This window comes from Patiria miniata, unplaced genomic scaffold, assembly GCF_015706575.1.
Source record: "Patiria miniata isolate m_02_andy unplaced genomic scaffold, ASM1570657v1 HiC_scaffold_5, whole genome shotgun sequence".
In the NCBI taxonomy this organism is placed as follows: domain Eukaryota; kingdom Metazoa; phylum Echinodermata; class Asteroidea; order Valvatida; family Asterinidae; genus Patiria; species Patiria miniata.
In genome coordinates this window covers 39825160-39840235 of record NW_024037072.1, presented here as the reverse complement: position 1 = coordinate 39840235, position 15076 = coordinate 39825160, and the positions used below count along the sequence as shown (strand labels likewise).

General features: G+C 42.7%; 1 protein-coding gene across 1 annotated transcript in view; it reads left to right on the top strand.

Moving 5' to 3' along the window:
- The first annotated feature begins 4516 nt into the window (after positions 1-4516).
- LOC119741697 (spectrin alpha chain-like) overlaps positions 4517-15076 on the top strand; it is an 89946-nt gene continuing 79386 nt past the window's right edge. The window contains 6 exon segments of the mRNA XM_038217552.1: positions 4517-4678; positions 7809-7941; positions 9013-9180; positions 11792-11905; positions 14201-14271; positions 14980-15060. Coding sequence (XP_038073480.1) covers positions 7810-7941; positions 9013-9180; positions 11792-11905; positions 14201-14271; positions 14980-15060 — 566 coding nt within the window. The 5' untranslated portion in view covers positions 4517-4678; position 7809.

The window sequence follows — 15076 nt, the reverse complement described above, 5'->3', positions numbered from 1 at the left end:
ACAGATTTAATTCCTATTGTCCAAAAGGACCCTACCTACCAGAGTCTGGTTACCTTGTCAGAAACGAGCATTCAGGAACTTCAGTGGTGGGCTCAATGCCTCCATCAGTGGAACGGGAAACCAGTGAGGTTACCAAATCCAGAAATAACAATAACATCAGATGCATCAACCCAGGGGTGGGGTGCCCACTGTGGGTTGATCGAGACAGGGGGACGGTGGTCTCTAACCGAAAAAGAGCACCACATAAATTATCTGGAATTACTGGCAGCTTTCCTCGCCCTTCAAACCTTTGCAGTGGAAAGGAAGAATTGCCATATAATGATGCGTCTAGACAATTCTACAGCAATAGCATACATCAAGCACAAAGGAGGGACCCATACCTCCAGCCTCTCTCACCTATAGCGATCAAAATATGGAAATGGTGCATGAAACGGGAGATCATACTTACTGCATACCATGTCCCAGGGATAGACAATTGCATAGCAGATTACCAGTCACGAGTGTTTGTAGACAGGCTGGAGTGGATGTTACATCCCCAGATTTTCGCACAGCTGTGCCGACATCTACAGTACCATCCAACAATAGACCTTTTTGCCTTCAGACTAAACCATCAGATTCCTCGTAATGTGGCGTGGAAGCCAGATCCAGGGGCAGTAGCGGTAGACGCTTTCTCAATGAGTTGGACGAACGAACAAGCATATGCATTTCCGCCCTTTTGTCTCTTGGCACCGGTGTTGAGAAAGGTAGAGATGGACAAAACAACAATTCTGGTAGTAGCGCCAACATGGACAACACAGATATGGTACCCCATGTTACTAGCATTAGCCATAACACAACCAATCCTGCTTCCTCAGTGGGAGGACAGTCTAACTCAACCCCATTCAGGCCAGCCCCACCCATTGAGCAGTTCCCTTCATCTAGCGGCGTGGCTGCTTTGCGGAAACAGTTCACAGCGAAAGGTTTTTCGCAAGAAGTTTCGCAAGTCATGCTCGACAGTTGTAGAGCATCAACTCACAAACAGTATCAATCAGCATGGACAGCTTGGTGTAGCTGGTGTGATAGAAGGGGACTTTGTGATCCAGTTTCAGCACCTATAACTGAAATTGTGGAGTTCTTAGTAACATGTGAGAAGGACAAAGGTTTAAGTTACAGATCTCTTGGGGTCTACAGATCGGCTATTTCCCTGTATCACCAACCTATAGAGGGTAGACCGGTAGGGCAGTCAGCTGATGTTTGCAAATTGATGAAAGGTTTTTATAATCGAAATCCACCGAGGCCAAAGTATGCTTTGACTTGGGAGGTGGACCAAGTGTTGCAATACATCAAGAATCTACCACCAAATGACAGTCTGTCGTTGAAGTTGCTTTCTCTCAAATCTGTGTTGCTTTTGGGACTAGTAACACTGGGAAGAGTGTCATCTTTGGTACACATTGACATCAGGGATTTGTGTGTTTCTCAAAGTGGATTGAGGTTCATTCCAACAAAGTTACATAAGCAAAACAGGCCAGGTAATAATATTAAGAGTGTGATCATAGAATCACATGAAGAGAAACAGATTTGCCCAGTGTATGCCATCTCGAAATATTTGGCACGAACTAGGGCATTACGAGGTACTGAGACTCAATTGTTTATCAGCCACATGAAACCCCATAAGAAAGTGGTTTCTTCAACGATTAGTCGGTGGATGGTTGAAATGCTTAGCGTAACGGGCATAGATACAGATCGATTTAAGGCACATTCAAGAAGAGGTGCAGCAGCATCGTGTTCTCACAATTTGGGTGTAGCCTTAAGGGATATTTTAGAAACGGCTGGTTGGGCTTCTAATTCAACATTCAGTCAATTTTACCATAGGCCTACAGCAACCTCAGTGGTTGCAAAGACTGTGCTACGTGGGGTGACTTCAAAGTCGCCTATTGATTCGAGCCGTAAGAGGACGCAGTATAATTAATGATTATGCAAGGGTAATTACCTGAAGTATAATCGTGATTATACAAGTCCTCTGGAGGTGAGAATCAATTCCCACCCAGTAACTCAAGTGAGTGTATTTGTCAGTATCCCAAGCCCTTGATTCTCACCCTCAAATGATTCTCATTTGAGTTTGTTTGTGGATACCAGTAAGATATTCAGTGTATATAATTATGTTTGAGATTTTGTTAACAAGTTCTTCCTTTTTTAGGCATGTTTTATCCTTGCTATACCTGTTGGTTATTAAGTGTTTACTCGAGTTACAAGTTTTGTAACAATATTAGTAGTTGAGGTTTTACCTCTACATGTATATATTTAACTTACTCTTTGAGTTTGAAGAATTTTACCCACCCTGTAGTTGTCACTAGTGAGTGTTGAGTGACCCTCCCCAAGAACAAGGCCTTATGAGAAGAGGTCGGAGTTCAGAGGTCAGGACAGGAAGTGGAGGTCATAAGTTTTCAAGCCTGGTGCTCCGCCGGTAGTCAGAGTAGAACGCCTATTGATTCTCACCTCCAGAGGACTTGTATAATCACGATTATACTTCAGGTAATTACCCTTGCATAATCATTAATTTTTGCACACGTATGCAAATGAGGAACAGTCTGGTGCCTGGATATGCGTTACACATTAGCGTTTGTTTTTGTATGCGGTGTCTGGGGTAAAAACAGAGTCAATTCGTAGCAGCGCGAGCACGGCGTGAGTTACGAAAACACGATTTTTGAAATCAAACTGTTACGATCTTATCGAGACAACATGCAGTATCATATTTCATATTAATATGAGCAAATTGGAAAGGAAATTAGTATTTTCGAGAAGGCGTGGACGAATGATCGCGAAAACACTTACTGCACGTTGTGAATATATAGCACCAAGTACACGATAAAAATCCATTACTAGCCAATTGCGGTATCCAATCAGGATACAGGAAGAAAGTTTCCTATCCAGGGTTTACTATTGGAAACGCGGTTGGAAATAAAGTAAGCACTGGGGACGAGGTTGAGTCGGTAGAGTACCGTTCTCAGATCTTTAATCGCGGGGTTGGTGGTTCGAGCCCCAGGTTGTCATCTACGACATTTTTTTTTTTTCGGCAGAGCGGAGGGGACGGTGTGACGGATTGTTGTCATATATGTTGTCACCACCGACATTTTCTTTTTTTTTTCGAGAAAACGGAGAGGGGGGAGGCTCTGTCGATCATTCCGCCACTGAAACGTAAGCGAGTTCAACTTCAACTGATCGGAACAATGATGTCATTTCAGCGTAACCGAAGTGCCCCAACGGTTCCAAACCAGAAACATGTTCCAGTTCAAGGGCTGCCGGCAAAACACGGTCCTGGTGGTGACCATAAAATGGATTTGCGCCCTCTTGGTGCCTGAGCGTGGCAGGTCCAGAATGGAGCAGATTTTTGAAGTCAGTTTTTGAAAGCCTCGAGTTCTACTAAAATCTGCGAGGATAGGGCAAGTTTTTCATTAAAAACATCAGAAAAAAGTTTTAGGCAATATAACGATGGATATGATATATTTTTATTTTTAAATACAAATTTTATTCTATTGCGACCCGGACGGTAAAATGATTAAAGTTGTCTACCGTGCTCTTCAACATATTCCATTTTTGTCCGAACAAATTTTACATTTTTTTTCCAAATAAATGGATAATGCTATTTTTTTTCTATAATCGACGTTTTCAACCATCTGAAAAAAAATTTCATGTCGGGTTGTTGTTGCACAAACAGAAGTAAATATTTATTGATAAGGAAACGTATAAACTAAATATTCAATAAATAAAAGTGGGCATATTTTGTTTGTTCGATGTCTCATTAGAAAGGGAATATCTGTATTACTAGAAATATGTCAATTTAAAAACCATTTTTGTGTGGATGAAACTCGCACGGTGAGAGCTTTATTTATATTATACTTGTGCAGCGAACTACATCACAATATTGACAGTAGAACATTGAAGTAGAATAAAGCCTATAAAACCATTATTGAATAATTCGCGGGTATCGCGATTAAAGTTATACATTGAAATAATTCACATACACAGAATTATATAGCCGCCCAGGCTTATGAAACACCAGATGATTTCGACTAAGTTTTAATCCGAAAGGGAAAAGTCACACCTCTCAAGAAGACGATAACTGAATTATAATTATATGCATTGAATGGAGTAATTCGCTCTTAACAGTAATAATAATATCAGTAACATCTATGATTCACCATGCAACCATTGTGGTCGATACACCGCGCTGTATGACAAGACCACGGTTGAATGAACATGAAAACGCTGCATACAAACGATATCACTTAACGCTTCACGTTGCTATGGCAGCGGCAATTCCTGTAAATCGGCACTTGTTCAACATGCATGGAGTTGTCGGTTTATATCTGTGGCTTTCTGAAGCAATTAATGCATTAATAATAATTTTTGATTAAGGACAATGTGGGATCCAATTGTTCGGATATCGATTTTAGGCGAAACACCTGTTAGATGGTTCCCTGGGTTCATTTGCATAATAAAGGGGTTTGCTGAAGAATTTGGCTGACGGCCATTTTGAATGGGAGAACTATGCGATCGAGTACACGCACGTTGAATCTCGCGTGTTTACATTCTTTAGGTTTGAAGTTCAGCCTGTGTTGGAGTTGGACTGAGTTGTTTATCTGAAATTGAAAAGTGGATATAATGGGATTTCAACGAATCGGAAAGGACATGTGAAGAGGTTCGTAATTTTAAGGCTACTTGCTTTTCTGGGATGAATTTAGGCTAGTAAGTAGTATTGTAAATACTGTTTTGGTCGCAAATTTGACGCACAATGTTGGTTGGATTTCAAACTTAGTCAGTGCATGGTCAGTGCAGTGTGGCTGGCTCCGGCTAGCTCAGCTGGTATTGGTAGGGGCCTACGCAACACTAGTGGGCATAGTACACGAGGTGCCTTCTAATTCTAAATAGTGCCAGTGGGTCCCGTAATGGAATGGACGAGTTATAATTAACCAGGGAAGCTTTTTGGGGAAATTTTTATTTGTGAAAGTGGAATTATAGATTTATAAATATTATTATAAGATGAATTTGCGCAGAAAGTAATTCCTCTATCACGGCCGGGGCTCAACCAAATCCAATGGGCTATGCGTTACGAAGACCCCAAAAATGATAGTGCTAGTAGTAGAAGGCACACTGGGTGGCTTCTAATAGAAGTACGATCATGACAAAAGTTGATCGATCGTGTAATCCTGTTGGCGATGGAGGTAAATTTACGAAGCATGATGGGAACGATCAGTACTTAATCAAGTATTGTTGATGTATCCTAACGTGGCGCGGCCCCTAACGTGGCGCACTTTGATTTTTCGCCTGTAGCGCCTAGCTAGAGCAAAAGTTTTAACTGAAATCTCGCAGAAAGTGAAATTTCATCAAGTTCTCCCGTTCATAAATCGCGAGTTTATTTAGGCCTACCCGTTACAAAGTTAAAAGAAAAAATTATTTTGGCGAAACTTTCCGATTTTATTTTCAAGTGCAAAGTGAACCCTTTGAAAATGCCCCGAAAAATAAGAAAATAATTTTCTGACAAACATCTGGCTGGGTTTGTAAGTAAAGATAATGATGATTTATCAGAATTTATCAAGTTTACAGAAATTCTTAAATGTTAATTTGGAATTTTCCGAGATTTATTCAAGTGCGCCACGTTAGGGAACACTCCGCCAATTTGTGCCCAATTTCCGGACGCGACCGTTTTTGCATTTCGGATTAAATTTTATGAAACCGAAATTGGTCACAGAGGTTAAATAGCAAGCATTAAAAAGGTAAAAGTACCAGTATTTCACTGCATGAATTTGAGGTTTATCAACAAAGAGGTTTGGCAACACTACACGAGGAAAGTTGGGTAAGCTTCGAAGTGCGCCACGTTAAGGAACACGACTATATATTTGGCACGTGAAAAATATTGGCAAAATATAACTTGGACTTTAGTTGGAGTGATTAACTGTTTAAATAGCGGTGAACCGGTGTTGCTTTTTTTCGTTCTTAAAGGGAAAATACAACATTTGCAAACATCAAAAAATAAAACTACCAAATCATTTTGAAATACCTTGCTGGACTGTTAGTGAAGGACAGTGTAAAGCATCCTGTAAAATCATGGCACCTGGTATACTGTCATTTTCAAGAAAAGTGGTATTTTTGCATCAATTTCCAACGCTGGTCGGCTGACCAGCGTTGGAAAAAAACTGGCTTGTTTTCATATACTGGCCCCAATTGACCATCGCACTTGTTTGCAATCGATTACACACCTATGAACGGGTACAATCCTGCTAGACTGGTTCCCTGACCTTACAATTCCCCAATGTATGTAAACTGCTATGTTTCTTCTTATATGGAGTCAGGGAACCAGACTACAGGAAAATGATTTTTTTTTTTTTTTTATAGCATTTTCGAACCCAAAACCTCAAAAAGTCAGTATAACTATATTTGCTACAGTATATATTTCCAACCCCCCCAATTCCATCCATTTCTGAAAATTACAGCAAAAGCAAATGATGTATATTCCCTTTAAGCCGGCAGATCGTATAGCGCCCTCATTAGTGTATGCAAGTGGGCTTACACCATGTGATTAAATTGCCAAAAGCAAACGTGTGGCCAGTGGACAGCCCGCCCCCCTAACAGTAACAAGCACACTGCTCGAGCTCGAGCCTGCCTAGGCATTGTTTTTTAAATTTTATTTTTTGTGTCCCAAAAAGAAGAATTGTACGATTTTATTGTTTTAAATCGAATCCTACATTTAATTGCAGATTTATGTCATTTTCTTTTTTTGATTCATCAATCTGGAGGATTTTTTTTTTTATTAAAGGAAAATAGAGTCCAAAATTGCATTAGGTCTGATTCCCATCTCGTGAATACGAAGTCACAACGACAATGAAAGCATGGAACAAGATGAAGATTTGCCACGGTCAAAATTTCTAAGTAAAAAAAAACACTCACTGTAGGGCCTACACATTCAGTGCCGTGTCGGAAAAAGGGCACAAAACATCGGAGACCGGTTCACGGTCAAATATTCACTGCCTAAAAGTTATTTGTCGAACAAAAACATGTTGAAATGGAGGTGGTGCTTTACAAAGTTACATATTCAGAGAAGCCGATACGTGCCTGTTAATTAACTGTATACATTTTTGTATCGAGGGTTGATAGTTTGAAATTTCAATTTGCCAGGCGATTGTGAAATGGAGATAAAGCCATGTTTGAGAAACGGCCTGAGTCTGATGGTTTAAGAGGCTTGTCGGACACTTCGCCCCATTTCCACTTCGCCCCATGTCACTTCGCCCCTAACTACTTCGCCCCATCCCCACTTCGCCCCCTCCCCCTTTCTTCCCCCTCGCTTCCCCTCTTTTGATACATTTTGGGGGTCTGGGACGGGGATACTGGGGGTGGGGGGAGTTAAACCTTAACCCCCCCCCTTCCTCGTCGCCCATCACTTCCCTTATTTTTTGAAGTAGTTTTAGTCATCACTTTTCACATACATACATCGTACAATCCAGAATAGAAAAATGTGGAACAAACTCTTCTCAAACCTTTCCGCTTTTGCCAAGAAACCATCAATTCCCGCTAGGTGTTGTTTAAAAAAATACAGCACATGGAAAATTGATGGACGTGGTGGTAGGCCTATAGTTTGTTTTTTTGTTTTAAAACTGCCTTTGTTCATGCCCTTCACTTTGAAATTGAAAGTGTATTTTGGGAAAAGGAAAGTGCTCATAAATTTGTACAGAAACATGTCAAGAGTAAATACCTTTGAAACAGGTGTAAAATTTCCTAGTTTACATTAATGTATTGTCAGTATTTACTACATGTACCTTTTCTCTCAAATGCAGAATGGCCAACAACCAGTCTCCAGCTCAAGCTGCATCATCCTTTGAGAAGGGTCGCATCCAGGCCTTACAGGAAGAGCGTGTCAAGATACAAAAGAAGACCTTTACTAAGTGGGTCAACTCATACTTAGAAAAGGTAAGTTAAAAAAAAGGCATATCCTCAGTTTTAAGACAAGATAAGTTTGCGGTAGCACCATGTGAATGAATCTCTTTTGTGAGTATGTGTGGTTCTGAAATATCTTATAATTCAGCCCTATCTTTATAGAGAGAACCATACATACTCACAAAAGAGATTTATTCACATGGTGCTACCGCAAACTTATCTTGTCTTAGTATCTTTCCACCATGCAAACCTGCAAATCTCATATCCTCAGTTTCCCCTGATTTTTTGGTACTCTGAGTATGTACATGTAGTTTACATATATTGACTGCTTCAAGTGATGAAGTAAAGCCTCCCGAGGTGATCCATGGAGCATTCGGTTTTTCTGAGGCGTAACTGCGGGAAATGGAACACTCCGTGGATCACCGAGGGAGGTTAGTTTTACCACACCACGAGATAAAGCAGTCAGTATTTGGTCTATAACACCTCTCCCACAGATTCTGCTTGAGTTTAAGAGAGCACTGATTAATTTCATCTAAATACAATTAAAATGTACTTCTATTTCAATATGAAATTTGTTGAACATTGACTTGCGCTTTTCCAAAGTACCCCGTCACGAAATGTTTGAACCCAACGCTTGGGGAAAAAATGCGCAACGTGCAATGCGCACATCACACATGCATACTGGTTGCTATATATATAGTACTTTGGTTGGTATGCGTAATAGTCTTTTGGCCGTGCACAGCAAGAGAGAAAAAAAAAGGGGATACCATATGACTTGCTCTCTGCCAATCAAGATACAGAATCTGTGGGCGATGTGGTATAATACTGACTGGAACACACATAGAGTGTAGGATGGAATTGCGTCGGGGTGATGTAAATCAATATTACATGTAGGTTTTGCCCTTAACCGACGTATGATCACTGTATACTCAGGGTGTTACTTCCCGATTGAAAGTGAGAAAAACTCACTCGGGTGGGACTCGAACCCACGACCTCCTGCTTTCTAGTGCAGACGTTTTACCACTCCACCACCGAGCTTGCGGGATCGGTTGAGTGCTGGATGAGTACATTATTATGATTCTTGTTTGATTTCTCGTAACCAAGGCAAACCTGCGTGTGAAGGATCTCTTTGTGGACCTACAAGATGGCAAAGTTCTCCTCAAGCTGCTGGAGATCATCTCCGGGGAGAAGCTGGGCCGACCGAATAAGGGCGCCCTCAGGGTGCAGAAGATGGAAAACGTTGGCAAAGCGCTTACATTCCTCTCCACAAAAGTGAGACCGATGAACGTTTGTTTTTAAGTTGCATATCCAGTGTTTTTCAAAAATGGATTTTTATTCTCACGAATTTTCAATTTGTATGTTCTGTTTTATTATTCCATTATTCCAATTTCGGACGTTGGAAACACTCTGAAAACAGGCTTTCATTTGGCGCACAAAATTACCTGCCCTGCGTGAGCCGAATTATTGTCTGGCAGCCAATAATTTGAAGTTTGCGAAGAACTAAACATCTGAGGATTTTTTGGCGAGCTGCGAAGCAGATGCGAGCCTATGTAATACCAATTTCCGTCCGTCTGTCCGGGCGCCCGTCGGGGGGCCGTCCGTCCGTCCGTCCGTCCGTCCGTCTGTCCGGCCGTCCGCGTTCAGATAAAAATGTTGATGTTTTTGGTTCTAGTTAACTTGGGGAAAAAAATTAAATGCAGTTGTCATGTATCATCTTTATAACTTCAGTTAGGTTCATATCATTGCAGTAAATTTTATGACTTTATTGAGGAATTTTAATTCAAGGAAATGTTAAAGTTTTTAATTGTTACATGTACATGTATACTGGTAAAACATGTACGTGTGTGTATACCGGTATAACATGTACATGTACACTATGCATTTTGGGGATGTGCATGAGCTTCTGGTTTGATCGTTTAGTTTATGGGGTTGGAGTAGGGATGGGATGGGGTGGGGTGGGGTGGGGTGGGGTGGGGTGGGTGGGGTGGGGTGGGGTGGGGTGGGGTGGGGTGGGGTGGGGTGGGGTGGGGTGGGGTGGGGTGGGGTGGGGTGGGGTGGGGTGGGGTGGGGTGGGGTGGGGTGGGTGGGGTGGGGTGGGGTGGGGTGGGGGGTGGGGTGGGGTGGGGTGGGGTGGGGTGGGGTGGGGTGGGGTGGGGTGGGTGGGGTGGGGTGGGGTGGGGTGGGGGGTGGGTGGGTGGGGTGGGGTGGGTGGGGTGGGGTGGGGTGGGGTGGGGTGGGGTGGGGTGGGGTGGGGTGGGTGGGGTGGGGTGGGGGTGGGGTGGGTGGGGTGGGGTGGGGTGGGGTGGGGTGGGGTGGGGTGGGGTGGGGTGGGGTGGGGTGGGGTGGGGTGGGGTGGGGTGGGGTGGGGTGGGGTGGGGTGGGGTGGGTGGGGTGGGGTGGGGGGTGGGGTGGGGTGGGGTGGGGTGGGGTGGGGTGGGGGGTGGGGTGGGGTGGGGTGGGGTGGGGTGGGGTGGGGTGGGGTGGGGTGGGGTGGGGTGGGGTGGGGTGGGGTGGGGTGGGGGGTGGGGTGGGGGGGGGGTGGGGTGGGGTGGGGTGGGGTGGGGTGGGGTGGGGTATAGGGTTGGAGTTAGGGTTTGTACATATACATATGTTTTTATTAGGTAATCTGTTAAGGCAAGCCCTCAAATTAGAATCCCTCCCCAGACCGTTCGGGGTTGAGCCCGCCCAGTATGTTGAAGGGATTGGGACCAATGGCTAGACCAATGGCTAGACTTGCCTATTGTGAAACACTGAATCACCAGTTTGGACTGATTGGGGCGTCACGCTTCAGTGACTGGGTGGCTTCTGGCTTCATACCGATTGGGGCGAAAGAAATTAGCATACCGGACCCGGTACCCGAACGGTCTGTTATCTGATGGCTCGCCTAACTTTTTATGTTGACATTTAAAAACTGACCCCTACACCTAGGCACATCAACAAGAATCCTGATCCCCTTCCTTCATGCCCATCCTCAACCCTACCTTCAGCCTCCCTTCCTGCCTTGGACAGCGAGCCATGGCGGCTTCGCCGTTCTAGTTTTATTTGATGTCTCACTCAGAAATGTTTAACTTTGACATTGCTAGGAAAATTATCAAAAGTGCGAGTGCACAATTAGCCCTGGCTGTGTTGCAAGAAGTCTTGCATGAAATCGATCAAAACGATCCCTGCCAGAGCTGAAAAATGCGACGCCGAAAAATGCGATGCCAATGGCACACATGGAACACCATACTTTTGGTCCATTTTCCGGGGACAGACAGACAGACAGACTCTCCGACCGACCGACCGACCACCAAGTGACATGTAGAAACTCCTGCCAGAGCTTAAAAAACAAATCATTAAAAAAAAAAAAAATAGCATGGGAATGCAACTTTACGGATAAGGCAAATCAATCCTCCATGCGAACGCATACGAAGCAAATTTGATGCATTCACAGCTACACTTTTGCAATGTTCACGCAGCGAATACTGCCATAACTTCAACTTGGTGTCACAAATGTGCAATCTATACTTGCTACTGCACCAAGTATGAACCAACTTTAATTATCCTGGATAAATGAGGGCTTCATATGTAAACTTCCATTCTTCATTTTAAGTGCTTAATATACACATGGTCTGTTGTAAGGTAACAAAACTACATGTAGTGTTCCAATTTCCTTTCGTTTTGCTCCCTTGAACTGTTCTCGAGGTAAACCTGCACAGAAACATAATTTGAACAGTCACAGAAATTGAATCGGACCAAAGTGTCAAAAAAAAATCTTAAGTTTAAACATGTGACGCACATGTCCATGAATCATTGAACTTAAAATAATTTCTATCGCCACGTACTTAGCATTTGAGTGGTTTACATTAGCTTTATATTCGCTTTCATTTTGTGTGTATATAAGGTACGCTTGGAGAGCATTGGGTCTGAGGATATTGTGGACGGCAACCCACGGCTGACGTTGGGTCTGATGTGGACCATCATCCTTCGCTTTCAGATTCAGGACATACAAATTGAGGTAAGGTGCATGGATTGCACATGTATATGCCATTGCCACTGAAAGGCATGTTTATTTTTTAGAGGGTTAAAGCCAGAGTCCATCATTTGCAGCTATCCAAAAAGTAACTGGCGTAATTATTGGTGAAAAACATACTTAATTGAAAGATAGTAAATGGACTAAACTCCCTGTGAAATTATTCTTTCTGACAAGCTGTCATTTTGAAGAAATCAATGAAAGAAGGCCTTTCCAACGCTTCTTGAGGAGCACCGTAGGAAATTCAAGTTAGTAGTTCGTTTTGTTATTCGGCGAAGCGCGCGCAAGCATTGGCACGACGCACACGCACGCGCGGTTGCTATTATTCGTCGGATCAGTGCGCGACAGCGCGTAACTGCAATCGGCTCAGTGACAACGTGTCTCGGATGCTGAATTCAGGCCCAATTCAAAACATGGTTCAGCAACTTTTGATTTGAAATCGAGATCACAGAGTGTTATTTTTCTCGAAACTTCATCAGGTTAGCTGTTCAGCACCCTTCTTTAGATCTTGAGCACTTTTGTTGCTTCAAATGAACAAAATGCACAAATTACAAATGATGGACTATACCTTTAATGAAAATGGGATATTCTATAGAATATACTGATACACACAAGAATGATAATATATACAAATAATGAACGATTATGAGTGCAATGGTAAGAATAATTTCATGAGGTGACAGATGGAACGATGGAAGCCTGTCACCGAATGAATTTATTCTTTCCATTGCACGAATGTGAAACATTCAGTATTTGTTTTATACAACACCTGAATAAATCCTTGTCATCCGATTGGTCAGAGCTTCCGAAAGTGTGACCGTGCAATGGAACTTTCATTTACCCTGAAACGGAACTTCTATATTTGCAGTGCGGCCGGCCCGTGGATTTGGGACGAATAATTCAATGACATGTGATCAACGACCGAGCAATCAGATGCCAGGGATTTATTCAGGCGTTGTATAATATATTGATAACTGTTGTCTATAAACAGGATGTAGAAAACAAGCCTGCTTTTAAATCACATGTAGTGTTTCCTGTAGTGTCGAAGCATAGTTTTTGGAGGTGTGAATCTAGCCACCAAATCCTTCACAATTGGGTGCTTACGTTATTATTATTATTATTAATCATTTCTGGTAATGAAACCAAGGATTCTTCAAAAGTTCCCTAGGCACTGTAGCTCGCAAGCCTGAAGAAACCTGTAGGGAGAAGACAATGAGAAGAAATTACGTTCTAGAATTATGTTCTTGGGAAAACCCACAGAATCAGGGGACCACAAACATGACAAACCCAATCCATGTATTGGCCCATGGGGCATTCAAACCCGGTCACAGGAGTGGAAGGCGAGGAAAGAACTGCTACGCCAACCTGACTCCCCTGTAATAATTGGGAGGAAAGCCAGAGGCAGAAACATCCAGTCGACATAGTGACTGAGTACAGATAATTCAGTGGTGTTGAAGTGATTTCTGTGACCAAAAAGTCAGGATGGTCTTGTTGTGTACTGAGTACAATTTAACACTTTTCTATTACCGAGAAGGCATCACAGCCAGAATCACCAGTGTTTCTACAGCAATTTACAAAACTATAAAATAAATGTATTTAAAACTCCTGTCATCAATAATTTTAACCTGTTAGTCACTGTGGCGTGCGAAACCGCCCAGCCTGTAACTCACTGTAGCACCTGAAACTGCTGGAGCACTCTATGGTTTGTTGATTCTTCAGTGAATAAACACAATGTAATACAATGCAATTTCAAAGCAACTTTTATTAGGCCAAAAAAAGATATTTCTGCTTCCGGTTTCCCTACCTACCCTATTCTGACAGCCCCTACCCTAATTTTTTTTATGGGAAATATGAGGAAAAAAACCCACCCAAAACCATCAATTACTACCTTATACCATTGACTTCACACAGACGCCTCCATATGATCGTACACAAAAAAATTGCCAAAATTGCTGTGGCAATTCAAATGATTTTGTTTGTGCTCCAAGTAAGGAGTGCTTCTCAGAATTGCAAGGCTGCAACAAAATGAAATGATACCCCAATGCCAGCAAACCTCCCCCTCCCACCTACCCCCACCACCCACCTACCCCCACCACTTACCTACCCCCACCACTTACCTACCCCCACCACTTACCTACCCCCACCACTTACCTACCCCCACCACTTACCTACCCCCACCACTTACCTACCCCTACCACTTACCTACCCCCACCACTTCTGTACCCTTAAAACTATGGTGGTGTAACAAATGTTTTGGTCATTTTTTAATTTCCTAATCAGGACGAAGGCAGTACAGAGAAGCGTTCAGCCAAGGAGGCATTATTGCTGTGGTGCCAGAGAAAGACTGCAGGGTAAGGGACAATGGTGGCCACAGTTCTTAAAGTTGCGTTTCCCGTGCTCTTCAACAAATTCAATTTTTTTCTAATAATAAATTTTCAACCCGTGCAGGTATGTTTTATTCTGACCAAAAATCTCATTCTCCCCCCCCCCTTTTTTTGGACGTCTGCAACCCTCTGGAAAAAAAAAATTGTTTCGGGCACAAACAGATTTGTTTTGCGAGCAGACTGGCTCCCAGTCCGTACATTAGCGACGCCCTGCAAGAATGGAATTATTGGCTGGCCCCCAATAATTCCAAATTGTAAAGTAATTTAACTAAACTTGGTCCGATTTTTTTTCGGTCGATGTCTCATTCAAAAGTTAATAAGTTTTGTACTGCTAGAAAAATATCAATTTAGAAAAGGATTGTATTTTTCGGGATGGAACTTGAAAATAGCGTGGGGAACGCAACTTAAACCCGCTTAGATCATTATAAGGTGTCATATTTTTCTTGTACGTATGACTTCTACTTGTGTAATCTATCATCAGGTTTTTCTTGCACTTTCACTAAACTTATAAAATTTCTTGTTTGCAATTTGAGTGAGCACATTATTCTTAAGTGTAAAGATAGCTCTAGAGTAAACAGTACCACCATAAACTTGACGTGTACGCCATCATATCAGGTCACTGCAACAAATTATTCAATACCTTGAAAATGTCATCTTGTTTAATCCGATTGACAGGTACTCTGGTGTCAACATAAAAAATTTCACTACTAGTTGGAGAACTGGACTAGCGTTTAATGCATTGATTCATGTCCACAGGTACGTGCACTTTAAC